This window comes from Esox lucius, chromosome 24, assembly GCF_011004845.1.
Source record: "Esox lucius isolate fEsoLuc1 chromosome 24, fEsoLuc1.pri, whole genome shotgun sequence".
Taxonomy (NCBI): Eukaryota; Metazoa; Chordata; class Actinopteri; order Esociformes; family Esocidae; genus Esox; species Esox lucius.
Window position 1 is genome coordinate 20,018,426 of NC_047592.1, and position 17,888 is coordinate 20,036,313.

At 40.6% G+C, this 17,888-nt stretch overlaps 1 protein-coding gene across 1 annotated transcript; it reads left to right on the top strand.

Annotated features, from left to right (window-relative positions):
* The first annotated feature begins 302 nt into the window (after window positions 1–302).
* LOC105007990 (solute carrier family 12 member 3-like) lies at window positions 303–17,857 on the top strand. The gene is made up of 27 exons (XM_020043196.3): window positions 303–329; window positions 1,577–1,928; window positions 2,443–2,559; window positions 2,646–2,721; window positions 2,924–3,019; window positions 3,319–3,458; window positions 4,148–4,258; window positions 4,413–4,521; window positions 5,399–5,529; window positions 6,339–6,423; window positions 6,709–6,866; window positions 7,104–7,211; window positions 8,820–8,943; window positions 9,046–9,147; window positions 11,376–11,531; window positions 11,758–11,857; window positions 12,001–12,112; window positions 12,223–12,366; window positions 12,496–12,602; window positions 12,752–12,834; window positions 13,078–13,155; window positions 14,147–14,251; window positions 14,473–14,584; window positions 14,681–14,767; window positions 15,981–16,116; window positions 16,254–16,321; window positions 16,815–17,857. The coding sequence occupies exons 2-27, from the start codon at window positions 1,593–1,595 to the stop codon at window positions 16,951–16,953; spliced, it is 3,120 nt and encodes a 1,039-aa protein (XP_019898755.1). The 5' UTR covers window positions 303–329; window positions 1,577–1,592; the 3' UTR covers window positions 16,954–17,857.
* The last annotated feature ends 31 nt before the right edge of the window (window positions 17,858–17,888 follow it).

Consider the following 17,888-nt stretch of genomic DNA (forward strand, 5'->3'; position numbering starts at 1 on the left):
CTTAGAACCGGCCCTGCCTATGGAAAATAGTATCATTAGGGGCCAAGGCCAATTACACATTAAATTATATTAAGATAAAATTGATAACTAATGTAATGTCTTTTGATAGATTTTGGAGTATGTGTGTGTGAGTGAGTGAGAGGGAGAGCTCAGTGATTGGTTCCATTTGTGTGTGTTTGTGTGTGTGCATGGTTTACTCTGTGGGAGGGTATGTGTGGAAGTGGAGAATGTCACCTAATGAAGGTATAAATTAAGTCGGTATATGTCACTTTGAAAGGCGTTGCAGACACAGAAAGTGGATTGAATACAAGGGAGTCTAAATCTACACTGTAAGAACATACTCTTTAATGATATGCTTCTTAGAAATTTGGAAATTATCAGCAATTTTTACATTATTAATAACCTTTTGGTTCCTTTTTTTTCATATAAATTGTTTGATTTCTGGCTAAATCGGTAAGCATTTAGAGCACAGATAAATTAAACATTCATGTATTAAACACATTTGTACACTATTAAATATGTGTATTTATAATATTTTAATAGAATAAGCATACCAAAATATTCTGTGTTCACTGTAGTTATGTTTGATTGGAATTGGTAATATTGTAACTTACTGACAGAATAGTAGATTATGTAGAGTATCAAGACAGTTAGAAAAATCGAATAAATATTTGGAATATTAATACATGATTTACATAACATGTAGTGATTGTTTAGGGATTATTTCTGAGGTAATGTTATTTTAATCGATTTAAATGAATAGTGCATTTAACATAATTTTTTTAATTAGTTATAAGGTTAATTTATTTTTTGTTTAACTCGTCTGACTTTGTTTTAAATGGATCATTATTATAAAAAAGCAATAAATTATATCACTACCATCTTCTCATGCAACCCAAGTCTGAATGTCTTGAAAGTTGGTTTTATGTAGAGAACTAACATATTTTAGGCACTAGAGTGAGTGAAAGAAATCAAATAACAATAATAAGACTATGAGAGAAATTTTGTTAAGCGTTGCCTTAAAGGCAAGCCCACCTTGAAATGTATGAGCAGTCAATATTGCTTTGTAATGAACTGGGTGTTAGTTAGTTTTGGTTGTCACTGCAAGGTGACATGTCAATGCATTGGAAAACTATAGAACTGTTCCAAGTGTCTGTCAATGTGGCACAAGTTCTATACAATCACTGTGTTATCTTACAACTGCACGCAACTGCAAAGCAGTCTACAAAGCAGCCGCTCCTATGTGCAATAGGAATTCCTTATATCAACACCAGTAAACACTATACCAAGGTGTCAAGTATGGAGGCCTCATTGTTCACACCTAAGAAATTAGTGAATTGTTTGAGCTACAATTTCTGTTGAACTTTGTCTAGATATTTATGATGGAAACACAGGGTTTCCTAACTATCTGTATTAAATAAAAATATTAACTTTAAATGTCTCAAAACAAATTGTGTTAACAAGTTGGCGAGCAGATCACTTTTATTTTCAAGCGTACTTAAATCCTGTACCATGGTTCTACAACGTATATCCTGAATTATTCTCCAAATGTGCCTGTGTTTAATTACACAAACAGGTTCTCTGGATCCACGATGGGCCAGCGCTCGTCCAAACACGACATGGCAGATCCAGAAGTGCTGCCAAACGGCCGCTTCTCGCTGAGTGAAGATGTGCTGCCACGGTATGCCTTTGAGCGGCGGCCTCGCGGCACTGTCACCTTTGACAGCCACATGCCGGCCAGTAGTGGTACAACCGACACCGAATTACCCGATACTGAACGGCGTGACTCCAGGATCGACGGAAGACGGTCTTCCATCTACAGCACTATGGATCCGGTGCCACAGTTGGATTTTTACGCGCACTCCTCGATGACAGGGCGTCAACAACGCAGCAGACCCTCTCTTGACATTCTCCGTAAATCCTTTGATGTATGTATTTGGTCCTGTTCCCCTGCTGAGATGTCGTATACATCAACCAGCGGTTGAGTGCCACGCCATCGCCTGTTGAGTCCGGCCCTGGAATAGAACATTTAAAGTGAATAGCTAACAGCTAAAATACAATTCCAGCAATAACTGAGTGGAGGAACGCATCCAAGATAAAGCCTGATTTATTGGTTGTTGTCGATAACATGAGAAAAACGTTTGAGCCTCTTTAGAACAGTATTTTTGCTTTGATACTGTACCGTAAGACTGCGTATGTTGTGTTTTGGCAATAGTGGTTCGTCTCCATAACATTTGGGGGAATTGTTTATGGCTGTTGATCTCTATCAATGTTTATGACTGGTTAGTCCCAAAACATTAACATTTTGTTCAAATAACAAATACTACTTTTAACCAGTGTAATTATGCCCACTGTTGGTGGATTAGCATCTCCAGAACTAGAAGTAAACCATAAAGAGTCAAATTTCTCTGTGTTTCTCTGTGTTTTCTCTGTGTTTTCCAGGACGGGGAGTCCAGCACTCAGAAGGATGAGTCGGGCATTGTACAGCAGGACACCAGCTTTTCAGAGGGAGAGAAACCCTTTGTACCTGTACGCTTTGGCTGGGTGACAGGAGTAATGGTGAGAAAGAACGAACGATCTCACACCCACAGACACACAGAAACACGACACACCTGAAAGTGATAGTAATGTGGGACACTTTGCAGGTTCGCTGTATGCTTAATATCTGGGGTGTCATTCTATTCCTTCGTCTGTCCTGGATCACATCTCAAGCAGGCATCAGTGAGTCTCTCTTTATTGGTCTACTGAACCCTCATTAACAACATCTATCATTTATGTGGTATTGTGGCACCAGAACACTTGAAGTTGGAAGGTTCAAGGGTTTCACCAGGCCATGTTGTTTTTTAGGGGAAAAAAACAGTTGTGATGAATAAATGTTTTTTTAGGTGAATTCGTAGAACTGACTTCATCTTCTTCTTCATAGTTCTCACCTGGCTCATCATCTTAATGTCAGTCATTGTGACGTCAGTAACAGCTCTGTCCGTCTCTGCCATTTCCACCAATGGGAGGGTGGTGTCGGGTGAGTTTTATTTATCGCTCATTTTCTTCTATCGAGGACGCTCAAGGAAGACCTAATTTAGACCAAACAAGGCAAACTCCATGAATGGCTTTGGAGTTATGTAAAGCTTGGTTATGCCAGGGTCGCTGTTCCTCGTGGGAGACCAGTATGAAAATGAACTGAAAAAATGGAAAACTAGCTGAAGGGAGAGAAGCTTATCCTGGATTTGCACAGAGGGGAAACTTCCCCCTAATTGTTGTCTAATCTAACCCCGCTGAATCGGATGCCTCTCTGATGTCTGTGTTTGTCTGGTCTATCAGGTGGCGCCTACTTCATGATATCTCGGACACTGGGTCCCGAGATGGGAGGGCCCATCGGTGTGGTCTTCTCATTCGCCAATGCCCTGGCCTGTGCCCTCAACACTGTGGGCTTTGCAGAGGTTGTCCGTGACATGCTCGTTGTAAGTTCACCACAGAGATCACACGTCAGAGCAACATCTGGGGAAACTTCTCACCTAACATTATGAATAATATCGTTATGATTATCCAGAATTGTTGTAGCATTCACATGAATTTAGAAACATCCATTATTTATGTATTACATTTCTTCTATCTACTTTTTGCACTTCAGATGAGGATCTGAACATGTTTTAAAGGATGTGAAATGTTACTCCAGTCAGTATACATAAAAAAAAATGCTTCTTAGCAGATCTGCCATACATCCAGTGGTCTGACCAAAATAACCTGCCTTAATTCTGCAGCTGCTGAAATTGAACCCTATCCTCTGCACTATACTGCATTTGAACAAATCAAATAAATGCGCTGAATGGAGATTTTAAGAACTTGATGTTAACCCGGTGTGTTCAATAATGATTGGTTATTTGTTCAACCATTTATATATACAGCTCAGGAAAACATTAAGTGACCACTGCTCCTTTTTCTTCCCTTTCCAAAAAAGTCAAAAAGGAAGGTTTTGAGTGAGGAACAGAAGGGTTAAAATTAAGAGACCACTGCAAATTGAACGCTTCTGTTCCTCACTCAAAATGTTTTTTGGAAAGGAAAGTAAAAAGTGCAGTGGTCTCTTAATTGTTTCCAGAGCTGTATATGCACGTGTGTGTTTGTGTGTTAAATTACAGTTATTTCCTTTCAGGAGTATGATGCGCTCATGATAGACGAAGTCAACGACGTTCGTATTATAGGCGTGGTTACAATCTGTCTGCTTCTGCTTATCTCAATGGCTGGGATGGAGTGGGAAGCAAAGGTTAGATCGCATTAATAATCTAATCTGTCGTAATTACTTCTGCATTTACCTAATGTCTTTACACTTATCCCTCCACACTGAAACAATCAAATAATCTCTTTTGATATCTCTCTTTCTCTCTACCCAACCCATACACCTTTCCTTCTTCTATCAGACCCAGTGGCTGTTCTTCATCGTTTTGATGGTGTCCTTCGCCAACTACTTTGTTGGCACAGTTATTCCAGTGCCTGAGAAGGAGGCCATGGGCTTCTTTAGCTATCACAGTGAGTACCTGGGTCTGTTTTCACAAAGAGTCTAAAGGCAGTACCAGTCTAGAATGTATCGATCATATTTGATCATAATGAGCAAGAAACCGGGCAAGCCAAATTCTGATTTGTTTTAGTTTAGAATGATTGGTTATGTAAATTTGTGGGCTACATTAAAGGTGGTCAGATACGTTGGCCAGTCTTATTGACAGCATGCAAAAGCATCCATGCCTGACTTCAGTGTGTCCTATATTAAGTATATGTAGTTGTAAAATATAGGCTAGTTGTCTACTAAGACAACCATTTATATGGCAGCATCCCAGCAATCTGTACAACCTCACACAGTTTCATGAACGTAGGAAAATCCCATTTGCCTATGCCTCCAGCAATACAACTCTTTCACATTTGGGGAGAGTAATGAATGATTGGACATTTCTGTCAGTTAGGTATTCTGTCATGCAGTGAGGGGTTAAAGAACCAGGCGCAGGCAGAAGCTAGTCGGTGTTGACCTTTTAATTTAACAAACACCGAGCACAAAAAGAAGGAAAGAAAAGGGCTGGCTTTAGCAGCAAAACAAACGTAGGCAAAGGTATTATGGCACTTACATTAAGCGGCAACAGACACGACAACATCCAGCAACAATGATCCACAAATGCAGGAAGCAGAGGGGAAACATTTAAACACTTACAAATGATGTGATAGGGACCTGGTGTGGATGATTAAGGACATGTGACACAAAACAAGTCCGGGATGTGTTCATGAGTGATGGGAAGTGAGAGTGCACGGAACGGTGGCGCTGCTGCTCACCATACCGTGACAATTTCAGGAATAAGGAGATAGTATTGGCACATTATAGAATATTTCTTACCTGTGTGTGTGTGTGTGTGTGTTTTAGGTGAGATCTTCATGTCCAACCTGCTCCCAGACTGGAGAGGACCAGATGGAAGTTTCTTCCAGATGTTTGCCATCTTCTTCCCATCAGCCATTGGCATCCTGTCTGGGGTCAACATCTGTGGAGACCTCAAGGTAACTCAAGGTTACGCAACAACTGACATCTAATAATAAGAGTCAGATGTATGTATTGAAGTATCAACACAAAAACGCTTCAAAAGACAAATACGGTGTTTCAAATCCAGTCTAGTGCATAATCAGACGTCCTGTTCTGGAGAATTTCACAACCAGCACCTTTTTTGTCAAACAGAGCCCACCCCCCCACCCCCCCAAACAAAACACACAACTTGAAAATAATTTAAATTGTGGGTGTTTAATATTATAAAATAAATGATAAGAGAGGAGTGGGAATAATCACAAATACTAAACCAATCACTGTGATAGTGAGGCGGTGGCTTGGGGCGGATGAGTTCAGGCAGTTCTCTCGCAGGCTTGTCCTTTCGTCTTGTCTATACTGCCCTACACCCCCAAGAAGCTGCGACGGATTCTTCCTCTCGAGCTCCTCGTACCTTTCCCAGGCATGGTTTCTGGCTTATTCAGCTCTTCCCCCTGCCTGCTCTCTGGGAGCCTCTTTAAACATCAGGTGACTGGGGCCCGATTTGTTGCGGCTATGCAGGGGCGAGGCTAGCCTTTCTGGGTGCCAATGGGATGTTCCGGAACTTGCCAGCCTTCTTTGGGAAGCATTGGTTCAATGCTGAAGAAGCAAACAGGCACATTTGCACCACAATATTTACACTTACTGTACTACGAAAATACATGACTATCAAAGTCTTGTTTAAACGTATAATGAGGGTATGCTTATCTCATTTATGTCAATATAAAACTGGAGGAATATATAACTATAAGAAGAAAGTGTTTAACAGTTTTTGCTCCGTTTGCTGTAGGATCCAAGCAGTGCTATCCCTAAAGGTACATTGGCGGCCATATTTGGGACTACAATCAGCTATCTAGCCATATCTGCAACAGCTGGTAAAAGCTTATTATATGCTTACTATTCACAAGTTAACTTCTCAAAATTGGAAATCACATGTCAGTCAAAATAAAAGCAAAGCCTGTTATTGAAACTTGACAATGAACTCTCCAAGTAGCCCGTAATTCATTTGAGTAGCAATTTTTCTTATCCTCCATTTTGGGTTGCTCTCTAGAAAGTTATTTCCTTGTATCACGATGTACTACAATAACTATAACCCTGTGTAATCATATTTCATGTTATATTAATAAAGATGTTCCCAAACCTAACACTTCCTCCTGCAGCATCGTGTGTGGTTCGGGATGCCTCTGGAAACCCTAACGATAGTTTGTCAGCAAACTTTTCCGAGCCGTGCAATGGACTCGGTTGCAAACTGGGCTGGAACTTTACTGAGTGTGAGGAGACCAAGTCCTGTGCATTTGGCCTTGCCAACAGCTTTAAGGTGTGCTTTCTGAGATAATTCACATGTATCAAAAATACAGTTTGCTGTAAATAACTATTTTTGCTTGGTCACATTTCGAGTAGTCCTAAGTCCTAAATATTCCATATACAAATACTGCAGTGGCAACTTGCGTTTGACAAATGTTTGTGGTACGTTATATGTAATGTCACCATGAAGACCTTCAGACCTTAGCCAAAGCAGACGTATACAACATACTGCTCTCTGTCTAACCCCAAGATCCTTAGCTTGGCGTCAGGATTCGGTGGCCTTATTACAGCAGGTGTCTTTGCAGCCAGCTTATCATCTGCCCTCGCCTTCCTTGTTTCCGCTCCTAAAGTTTTCCAGGTGAGCTGTGTGATATTTCTATATGCATGACAAACGACAAGGAGATGTCCATACACAGCTTGACATTCGTTTATGTGCAGATGGGTGACCAGTTAAAGGTAAAAACATCATAAAGTGTCTCACTAAGGTGTTGGGCCACTACCAGCCGCCTGAACAGCTTCAATCTCCAGAACACCATTCTTCCTAAAGATCTGACCATTTTTTGTTTTGACGATGGTGGTGGAGAGTGCTGTCCAATATGTCAGTCCAAAGTCTCTCATAGGTGTTCAAATGGGGCGGGTTTGGGTGACGGCAAAGGACAGATCACATGATTTGCATAATTTTCCTACTGATCAAACCATTTAGTGACCCCTTGTGGTGTATGGATGTGGGCGTTGTCATCCTGGAAGAGACCCCTCCCATCAGGATATACATGTTTCACCATAGGATAAAGGTGACCAATCAGAATAACTTTGTATTAACTTGCAGTGACTCTTCCCTCTAAGGGGTCAAGAGGACCCAAACCATGACTGGAAAATCAGACAGACTGTTCTTGCGGACACAGTCTGATCATGTCCCGCATGGACATTCTCAGTCACCTGAGAAAGAGTTGCTCTTCTGCACAAGCATCATTCTCATCGAATGTGCACATTGGAACACAATTCCAATCATATTTACTGATGTCTTCCCCATAGATCTAAATGCAGATTTAACTTTAGTAACTGTTCTTATTCAAACACAAGTCAGTTGAGCAGATCTTGTGACTGAAGCTCCTGCCATCTGTGCCCCAATGGTGAACCCTCTTTCAAAGTCAGTTCCTTTTCTCTTGCCATCTTGATCCAAAATAGAAGTCAACTGGGCCTGCTCAGCATTTGTATACATGCCACAGAGCAGGATAGGATGTTAAATGCTTAGTTATATCATGCAGTACTCCTATATGGAAGCATCAGCATTTGTTACGGTCCTCCACTCATTTATTTTGGTTTCTTCTTTAGTTTGTCACCCATCTGTATATTACCTGGCTTGCTCATTTTAAAATCATGATACAAACCAAACATCAAATCGGTGCAAGGGCAGTTTGTTCAAGAGTAAGGCCGATTGACAGGGTCTATTAATAAGCATTTTTATAGATGCAAATGACTTTGTCCCATTTTGGGCTGTATGTGTAATGTGCATAAGTGCTTGACAGCACCACTTCTACAGCCAATGGGCAAAACCCAGGGATGCATCTTTAAGAAATATTTGACAGTGAAATCACCATGCATGCATCCAGTCTATTTTAGGCAATGTATGCATTTTAATAATATTTTGAAAGCCACTTCTTTTTAAGATTGTGTGTTCTTTATGACACTTTCTGCATAGTGTTTTGGAGTTTTTTCTATATTAGGCCAAACATATATGATATTGGGTCCTTCTATGTTGCTATTAATTCCCTGAATGTGTTTGAATTTGAGTCACTGTCATAGTAGCTCACAAGCAACACTTTGTTGACAAGATGTACGTATGTATTATCACCATGGTCATGCACAAACCTTTGGAAGGGCAGGATGTATGTGAAAGACAAGGTTGCACATCCCTGGCATTCCGTAAATAACTATTTCTATTTCTTTTGTTCTCCTTCTCTCTTAGTGTTTGTGCCGAGACAATATCTACCCTTACATTGGGTTCTTTGCAAAGGGTTATGGGAAAAACGACGAGCCACTTCGAGCTTACTTACTAACTTTTTTCATTGCTGTTGCCTTCATACTCATTGGTGGGTTTCTATGTCAGATATTGGCCATGACCAATTTAAATATTTCCAATTCCTCTCCCTCCCTTTCTTCTCACATATATACTTCCCTTGTGTTTCTTCCAGCCGAGTTGAACATCATCGCAGCCCTGATCTCCAATTTCTTCCTGTGCTCCTATGCTCTAATCAACTTTAGCTGCTTCCATGCCTCCATCACCAACTCCCCAGGTGAGTGAGGGAAAGTATCCCCTAAATACTGGTCTGTGGTATATTTGTGCATTGCAGTGTTTTAGGGAAAACTTAAATCTGCAGATATTGGGATAACTGTTAGGTTATATGTAGGGTAGTTTATTGAATGTAAAGTTCCTGATTGGATTAGATAGATAAGCGGTAGGTCTTCTGATTGGATTAGATAGATGAGCGGTAGGTCTTCTGATTGGATTAGATAGATGAGCGGTAGGTCTTCTGATTGGATTAGATAGATGAGCGGTAGGTCTTCTGATTGGATTAGATAGATGAGCGGTAGGTCTTCTGACTGGATTAGATAGATGAGCGGTAGGTCTTCTGACTGGATTAGATAGATGAGCGGTAGGTCTTCTGACTGGATTAGATAGATGAGCGGTAGGTCTTCTGATTGGATTAGATAGATGAGCGGTAGGTCTTCTGACTGGATTAGATAGATGAGCGGTAGGTCTTCTGATTGGATTAGATAGATGAGCGGTAGGTCTTCTGACTGGATTAGATAGATGAGCGGTAGGTCTTCTGACTGGATTAGATAGATGAGCGGTAGGTCTTCTGATTGGACTAGATAGATGAGCGGTAGGTCTTCTGATTGGACTAGATAGATGAGCGGTAGGTCTTCTGATTGGACTAGATAGATGAGCGGTAGGTCTTCTGACTGGATTAGATAGATGAGCGGTAGGTCTTCTGATTGGATTAGATAGATGAGCGGTAGGTCTTCTGACTGGATTAGATAGATGAGCGGTAGGTCTTCTGACTGGATTAGATAGATGAGCGGTAGGTCTTCTGACTGGATTAGATAGATGAGCGGTTGGTCTTCTGATTGGACTAGATAGATGAGCGGTAGGTCTTCTGACTGGATTAGATAGATGAGCGGTAGGTCTTCTGACTGGATTAGATAGATGAGCGGTAGGTCTTCTGACTGGATTAGATAGATGAGCGGTAGGTCTTCTGACTGGATTAGATAGATGAGCGGTAGGTCTTCTGACTGGATTAGATAGATGAGCGGTAGGTCTTCTGACTGGATTAGATAGATGAGCGGTAGGTCTTCTGACTGGATTAGATAGATGAGCGGTAGGTCTTCTGATTGGACTAGATAGATGAGCGGTAGGTCTTCTGACTGGATTAGATAGATGAGCGGTTGGTCTTCTGATTGGACTAGATAGATGAGCGGTAGGTCTTCTGATTGGATTAGATAGATGAGCGGTAGGTCTTCTGACTGGATTAGATAGATGAGCGGTAGGTCTTCTGATTGGATTAGATAGATGAGCGGTAGGTCTTCTAATTGGATTAGATAGATGAGCGGTAGGTCTTCTAATTGGATTAGATAGATGAGCGGTAGGTCTTCTGACTGGATTAGATAGATGAGCGGTAGGTCTTCTGATTGGATTAGATAGATGAGCGGTAGGTCTTCTTAAGGGACGGTCAAGTCTACTCCTCAGGTGCCGGGGCCAGAGCCTTATGTAACTGCCTACCTGATTTGACTGACTAGCTAGCTGGATTTGTTTGATGGTATACAACATGTTATAAAGGTCACTAGCAAAACTAATCAGTGCAATTTGAGATTGGCAGCAGTCTCTGAGCCTATATCAGAATAGAACAGTAAAATATATACAAGCCAAACAAACTAAATTATACAGTAAAACCGGTTTTAGCAGATTACACTGTTGCATCTTGCTAGCTATCTCTAAGATCACTAACTAACTAGCTACATATTAGCATCATATCGCAAGTTTCAGATGATTCTGAATTTTCAGATGATTCTGAATCTCACTTTGCCCGATTTGTCACCTCTCTCCCGGTTAGGGTGACTCTAACCCTAACCACAACCACTCATGGGTCTGATAGTCAAAACAACATAACAATGGGGAGGAACGTGCATGGAGTAGCAGATGGGGAGGTAACTCCGTAGGCCAGACAATTCAGGCAGACAGTCAGATCATTCACTGATACCGGACTTGTGGTTACCGTACAAAAAAACACCTGGGATTAAATTAATTGCATTCCTTAACTGAATTACATGATTAGTTGAAAATATGACACAAATAAAGGCCCAGTTGGTTTTGGTTCAGGTTTCGAGATGGTAAAGTTGGCGATATAGTATGGTCTTAGGCAGGGGACATCTCAATGCCTTATGGCTTTATTATGTCTTATTCCATAAAATGGATGTAATGCATTTACCTCCATCAAATACTTTGCTCTGTCGCCCTCCACAGGCTGGAGGCCGTCGTTTCGGTACTACAGCAAGTGGGCGTCTCTTTTTGGAGCTGTGGTTTCAGTGGTGCTTATGTTTCTTTTGACCTGGTGGGCAGCTCTCATCACCTTCTGTGTCATCATGTTTCTCCTGGGATATGTCACCTACAACAAACCAAGTAGGGCTTATTCACTGATCCTCTCCTCAGTCTAAATGTAATACGTAATGAGTGGATGTGAAATGGCATTTCATTTTTATCCTGATTGTAAGTCTCTCTTACACCTCACTCTCTCTGTTTCCCCTTCATCTTCCAACTATTTATATCGTCCTTTTTCACTCGTTTACTGTTCTACAACTTCTTTGTGCACTCCCTCCACCTCTTCTCTCTGACTCTCCATACTCAGAGATCAACTGGGGCTCCTCTGTCCAGGCTGGTACGTACAACATGGCCTTGTCGTACTCTGTTTCTCTCGCAGGGGTCGAGGATCATGTCAAAAATTTTAGGTAAGAGATATTGCATCGGCAAGATATTACTTTCCTCATTCTTCACAGCGTTAATAATTAGACATTTATTTGACTTAGAACAATGGTCCAGTTTTCAAATAAATGCATTCCTAACTAGTTTGTCTCTTCTCCTTGTCATTTAGGCCTCAATGCCTGGTATTAACAGGTCCTCCAAATGTGCGTCCAGCCTTGGTGGACTTTGTTGGCTCCTTCACTAAGAACATCAGTCTAATGATTTGTGGAGACATCCTCATGGTCAGTGGTGGCACCATCTATGGGCAAATTATGTTTGAGTCCCGTCTTTTCTTATTTTAGTGTAGCTGCACATTCTTTTGTTTTCCTCAATCCCTCCTCTCTCTTTTTAGCTTTCTCAGGAAGAAAGTGGCTTGCCCCTTACCCAGCGTGGGGCAGACATCTTGGTGAAGTGGTTGAACCGCAGGAAGGTTCGTTCCTTCTACACCCCCTTCACCGGAGATTGTCTTAGAGAAGGAGCCAAACACCTCCTCCAGGTATTTAGTCTATGTTTCACAGTAATCAACATATTTAGTCCACTTCTCTCATTCTTTTATTCATTTTACAAGAATGAAGAAATGAGTCAACAATTAAATATGTGTCTTCTCTGTTGCTCTTTCACAAAGGCCTCTGGTCTGGGCAAACTCAAGCCAAACACTCTTATCATGGGCTTCAAGAACAACTGGAAAGAGTGCACACCACACAGCATGGAGGACTATGTCAACACTATATAGTGTGTTTCCCTATATTACATAAACATTACAGAAATATATAGAAGAGTTTGCTAAGTAGTTATAGAGGCACTGGGCAGACTGGCAGTTTGTCCGACTATGTGTTATTTCTTTTGACTGACAAAGTACCAACACTAATCCTTTCTTTAAGTGACACATTTGACTCTAACTACGGGGTGTGCCTGCTGAGGATGATGGATGGACTAGACCTCTCTGAGGGAATACAATGTCAAGGTGAAGATTATTCAAATTCGAATTCAGAAATGGCTGTTTTCCCCCCAGTTGTTGTTTTCCAGTGATGGATAAGACACTCATGTAACAGGACATTGGTTCTCTCAAAAGGCTACAAATAAAACAGGAACAACCTATCAGTTGTTACTGAAACACAAAAACAGTCATCTTGTTGAGTAAATTGGAAGACAGAAATGTGACTAAAATGTAGGAAAGACTATAATTCATGGAATGTTAATCTTTTAGTAAACCAAGGCTTTGTGGCAGATGAAGTGACGGAATCAGGGGAGCGAGACGAAACAAACAGTAGTGACAAAGAGTCAGGTGAGTTATATTGCATTCATACCTACCCACAAACACACAGACACACACACAGACACACACACACACATACAAAAGCACATTAACATAGGCAACACTAGTAGTTTAAATGTAAGAGTAATAATGGATCAATGGTGTTTAACAATATTTCTGACTAGCTAATATTGTGTCTGGCTAGTCGTATCTTTCATTTGTCCCACCAATATGAAGTCAATGGAATGCCACACCCTTGAATACTCACCTATTCACTTCTACCACTGGATCAACCGGCTGCGAAAAACTTTAAAAACCAAAAGGTTGGAACCCCATGTGTAGCACCATTAAAGAATAAAACATTCTGGTCCAAACCTTTAAATCCCATGTGTAGAACCATTAAAGAATAAAACATTCTGGTCCAAACCTCTAAATCCCATGTGTAGAACCATTAAAGAATGAAACATTCTGGTCCAAGCCTCTAAATCCCATGTGTAGAACCATTAAAGAATAAAACATTCTGGTCCAAGCCTCTAAATCCCATGTGTAGCACCATTAAAGAATAAAACATTCTGGTCCAAGCCTCTAAATCCCATGTGTAGAACCATTAAAGAATAAAACATTCTGGTCCAAGCCTCTAAATCCCATGTGTAGAACCATTAAAGAATAAAACATTCTGGTCCAAGCCTCTAAATCCCATGTGTAGAACCATTAAAGAATAAAACATTCTGGTCCAAGCCTCTAAATCCCATAAGTCAAGGTTTACATACACAATTGTTTTAAAATTGCTTTTGCAGAGATAATTTTGTATTTTTAAATTGAGTTGTAGGACCTATGTAGCTTTGCTGAAAAAATAATGGACAAATTTTTGATTTGACAAGGAAAGCGCCTTTAGTGTTATTGTGCAAACAAAGTAGATCCTACAAAATGTACCAGGTTTTCCATAAAATGTGGAAAGTGCGTGATGATAGATGTATAGATTCAAACCTTTCCCCTCTCCTTTTTTCCTGTGGTTTTGCAGTAGACCTGCCTTCTGGTGCTGTTCTGAATGACCAAATCAAGACAGTGTTCCAGAGCAAACAGGGGAAGAAAACCATAGATGTGTACTGGATATCTGATGACGGAGGTGAGAGACATCTAGGATTTATATATATATATAATTGTTAGACTTCACAAGTTACAGTTAGAGGCAGGATTGGCCACATGACCTACTGTATAAGCACTTTGTGACAACTGCTAATATGAAAAGGGATTTATAACTACATTTATTTGATTGATTGATTGATTAATGAAGTAAACTGGATAAACATCTGGGTCCCTAGTGATATCGTCTCTCTGTCTTCTCAGGTCTCACTCTACTGGTCCCTTATCTGTTGTCTAGAAGAAAGCGCTGGAGACAGAGTAAAGTACGGGTCTTCATTGTGGGAGAAGAACATACTATAGAGGAAGACCGCAAAGAGTACGTTGCCTCAGTATGAACACGTTTCTTTTCTAGTTGCTAGTATAACCATTGTTAACTAATACATGTTGACTGGTGTTTTTTGCTTGTTATCAGGATGATCTTACTGCTGCAGAAGTTCCGTCTGGATATCCATGACGTCATTATTATGACAGACAGTGAGAAACCACCTCAGGCCAAAAAGTAGGTTAAGAAATCACTCAGATACTTAGTAACAAAATAAACAGTCTGCTGACTAATTAACTCAAATTAATATACAGATACTATAGAGTTAACAAAGTATTTGTACTTGCATCAAAAATCTTCCTTCGTATTCCAGCACGTTGGATTGAAATGATTGACTACAGGGTTAAATGGAGACTGTAAGCATTTATTTGAGGGTATTTTCATCTGCATCAAATAAAACATTTAGAATTTAAGAAGGTTTTGTATATAGTTTCCCTGTGTCAGGGAACCAAACTATTTGGAACATTGGCTTTTTCCCTGTGTCAGGGAACCAAACTATTTGGAACATTGGCTTTTTCCCTGTGTCAGGGAACCAAACTATTTGGAACATTGGCTTTTTCCCTGTGTCAGGGTACCAAACTATTAGGAACATTGGCTTTTTCCCTGTGTCAGGGAACCAAACTATTTGGAACATTGGCTTTTTCCCTGTGTCAGGGAACCAAACTATTTGGAACATTGGCTTTTTCCCTGTGTCAGGGAACCAAACTATTTGGAACATTGGCTTTTTCTTATTAGCCCTATGCTAGGTTTGCATTAGTGCATGCACAAAATACTGCACTTTTATAGTACGCTTTTCACATTTGCATTTGTAATCCTTTATGGTACACTTTTCATATTTGCATTTGGAGTCTCCACACTAGTTTTTACAACTACAAGAGGACCAAATATGCATTGGTGCAAGCTAGTCCTCATGAGGCAGACACATCTGAATAAATCAATTATACACATTGCCAAAACATTAGATGGGCTTTTGGCACTATTTGGGATATTTAGAAAAAGAAAAAACTGATGATGATAATTTCCTACAACCAAATACCTCTAAACCCCACTGGCAGTTATTTCCCCATGCAGCTTGACAATGACCCTAAACAGCCTGGCAGAGTATCACCTGAGAAAACACAGTGTCTGATAATGTCTTTGGTTGGCAGACTGCAAACAATAAATCCACACAAAGGATGCGCAAAAAAGTAGTAAACAGTTGTATAATTTCATATCCAAATAAGTGGAAATACAGAAATGGAAAAGTAAAAAATGTGTCACTGTGTACACAACCCACTGTCTCTCGGCCATACCTGGTATTACTTTTATTTTAGTCGCTGCCTTGTCCTTTTCAAATGAGATTCACCCTTTTGACTGAGAGTGACGACGTCTTCTTGTTTTCCTCATCTAGCCTCAAACGATTTGAGGACACCGTTGCCCTCTTCCGGTTGAGAGATGAACAGCAGGCTGAATCCGTTGTTCAGCAGCTGAGGAAGGATTACCCCTGGAAGATATCCGACAAGGAATTGGAGGCCCTTAGACAGAAGGTGCGTCTGTTTGCGTGGACGTCTGCTTGTTGGTGTGTGCGTGTGTGTTTGTGTGTGGGTATGTGAACATCTGCTTCTGGGTGTATATTTCTTTTTAAGTGTTTTTTCCAACCATTTCCCCTCTTCTCTCTCCCCAGTCCGAGCGGAAAGTGAGACTAAATGAGATTATTCGCAGGAACTCACAACAAGCTGCCCTGGTCTTAGTGTGAGTACAAACCCTTTCATCCTGTCACGTACCAGTCCCTTTTCAGACAGGATCGTTATGACTTGATTGAGTCATTACTGACATGACTGAGACACGACTGAGTCAGGGTTAGACTCAAGTCTTAAAGTGCATTAAAATAGCGTCATGTTGTATTATACCCACACATTTTGCAAAGGAAAGCATCATTATATGCTAAGCCAGTATTAATAGTATGTCTGACTGCCCGTGATGTTATATTGTCTCTTAGTTGATTCATAGGCATACTGCATGCATGCATACATTACAGGGCTACTGTGAAGTGTAATGTGTACTGTATGAACCTGCCTGTGTAACTGTAACAAAGGCTTTTTTGAATACATCCATAAGGAAGCCTAAAGTTAAATGTTTTGTATCTGCTTGGATGGTGACAGACTGCCTTAGTAGCCGTTTTGAAGGCTTTACATATGGGAAGCTAGAGAAAGTAAAGTGTTACCTGTATGTTTTTGGATGCCAGGAGCCTGCCTGTGCCTCAGTTGGACTGCCCCAGTGCTCTCTACATGGCCTGGCTGGATACTCTGACCTGTGGCCTCCCCTGCCCCACTGCCCTCATAAGAGGCAACCAGCAGAATGTTCTCACCTTCTACTGCCAGTAGGCGACCAGCCTCTGAGTCAGTCTTCCACATACCTCTCCTCAGGGGCCCCAGAAGTACGATGCATTTAAAGTATTCAACACATCCCAGTTGTATCATCACCATGGTACTTCATTCGGGTGTTTTCTAGTTTAGGGCTAGAACCAAATGGTAAAACAACAGGGTGCCATGGAGGAGAGGTTTGTGAGACACTGTGGACAGAGGTGTTTGTGTATCTGCTCACACTACTGAATAAACATAAATGTTAAATATTAATGGCACTCTGTGGCACATTGTCAACAAGTTCCATCTCACTGACTTACAAAGACAATTCATGCTAGAGGTTTTGTGAATGTGATTGTGGAAGACACATTGATGATAAGGCTTGTTGACAAGGTTCCATTGTTTAAATCTTAGTAATAGTATAAAAAATGTATTCTTTGTTTTTGCAGACAACGTGGAGCTTTCAATGTGTTAATATTGTACCAAACAGTTGTCTTCCCTACTCTTCCCTTTCAGAATATTTAATGTAATTAAATATTATGTATACTTTACATGTTGCTATAAGCTATTATAATGACTAGGTCTATGAAGAATACTTGTAGACACAAAGACTTAGGAGGGAACGATGCATAAATTATTGAGATATCCCAGAGGTGAATGGTACATTTTACTGTAATAAATGCTTTAGCCTTAATTCAGGAATGTTTTATTGTTGGCATGTTTTGAAAAGTTACAGAATATTGACTACTTATTACACTACTGATTACAGTACATTTGGCACCCTAAAATGCGGCAACTATGTAGAAAACTCAAATTGCTGTAAGCCCATGGTAATTGTATAAGATATATATCAGTGGTTCCCAACCAGGGGTACTAGGACCCCTGGGGGTACTTGGCCTTTCCACAGGGGGTACTTGAAAACACTCATGACACCATAGACTTACTAGTGAAATGAA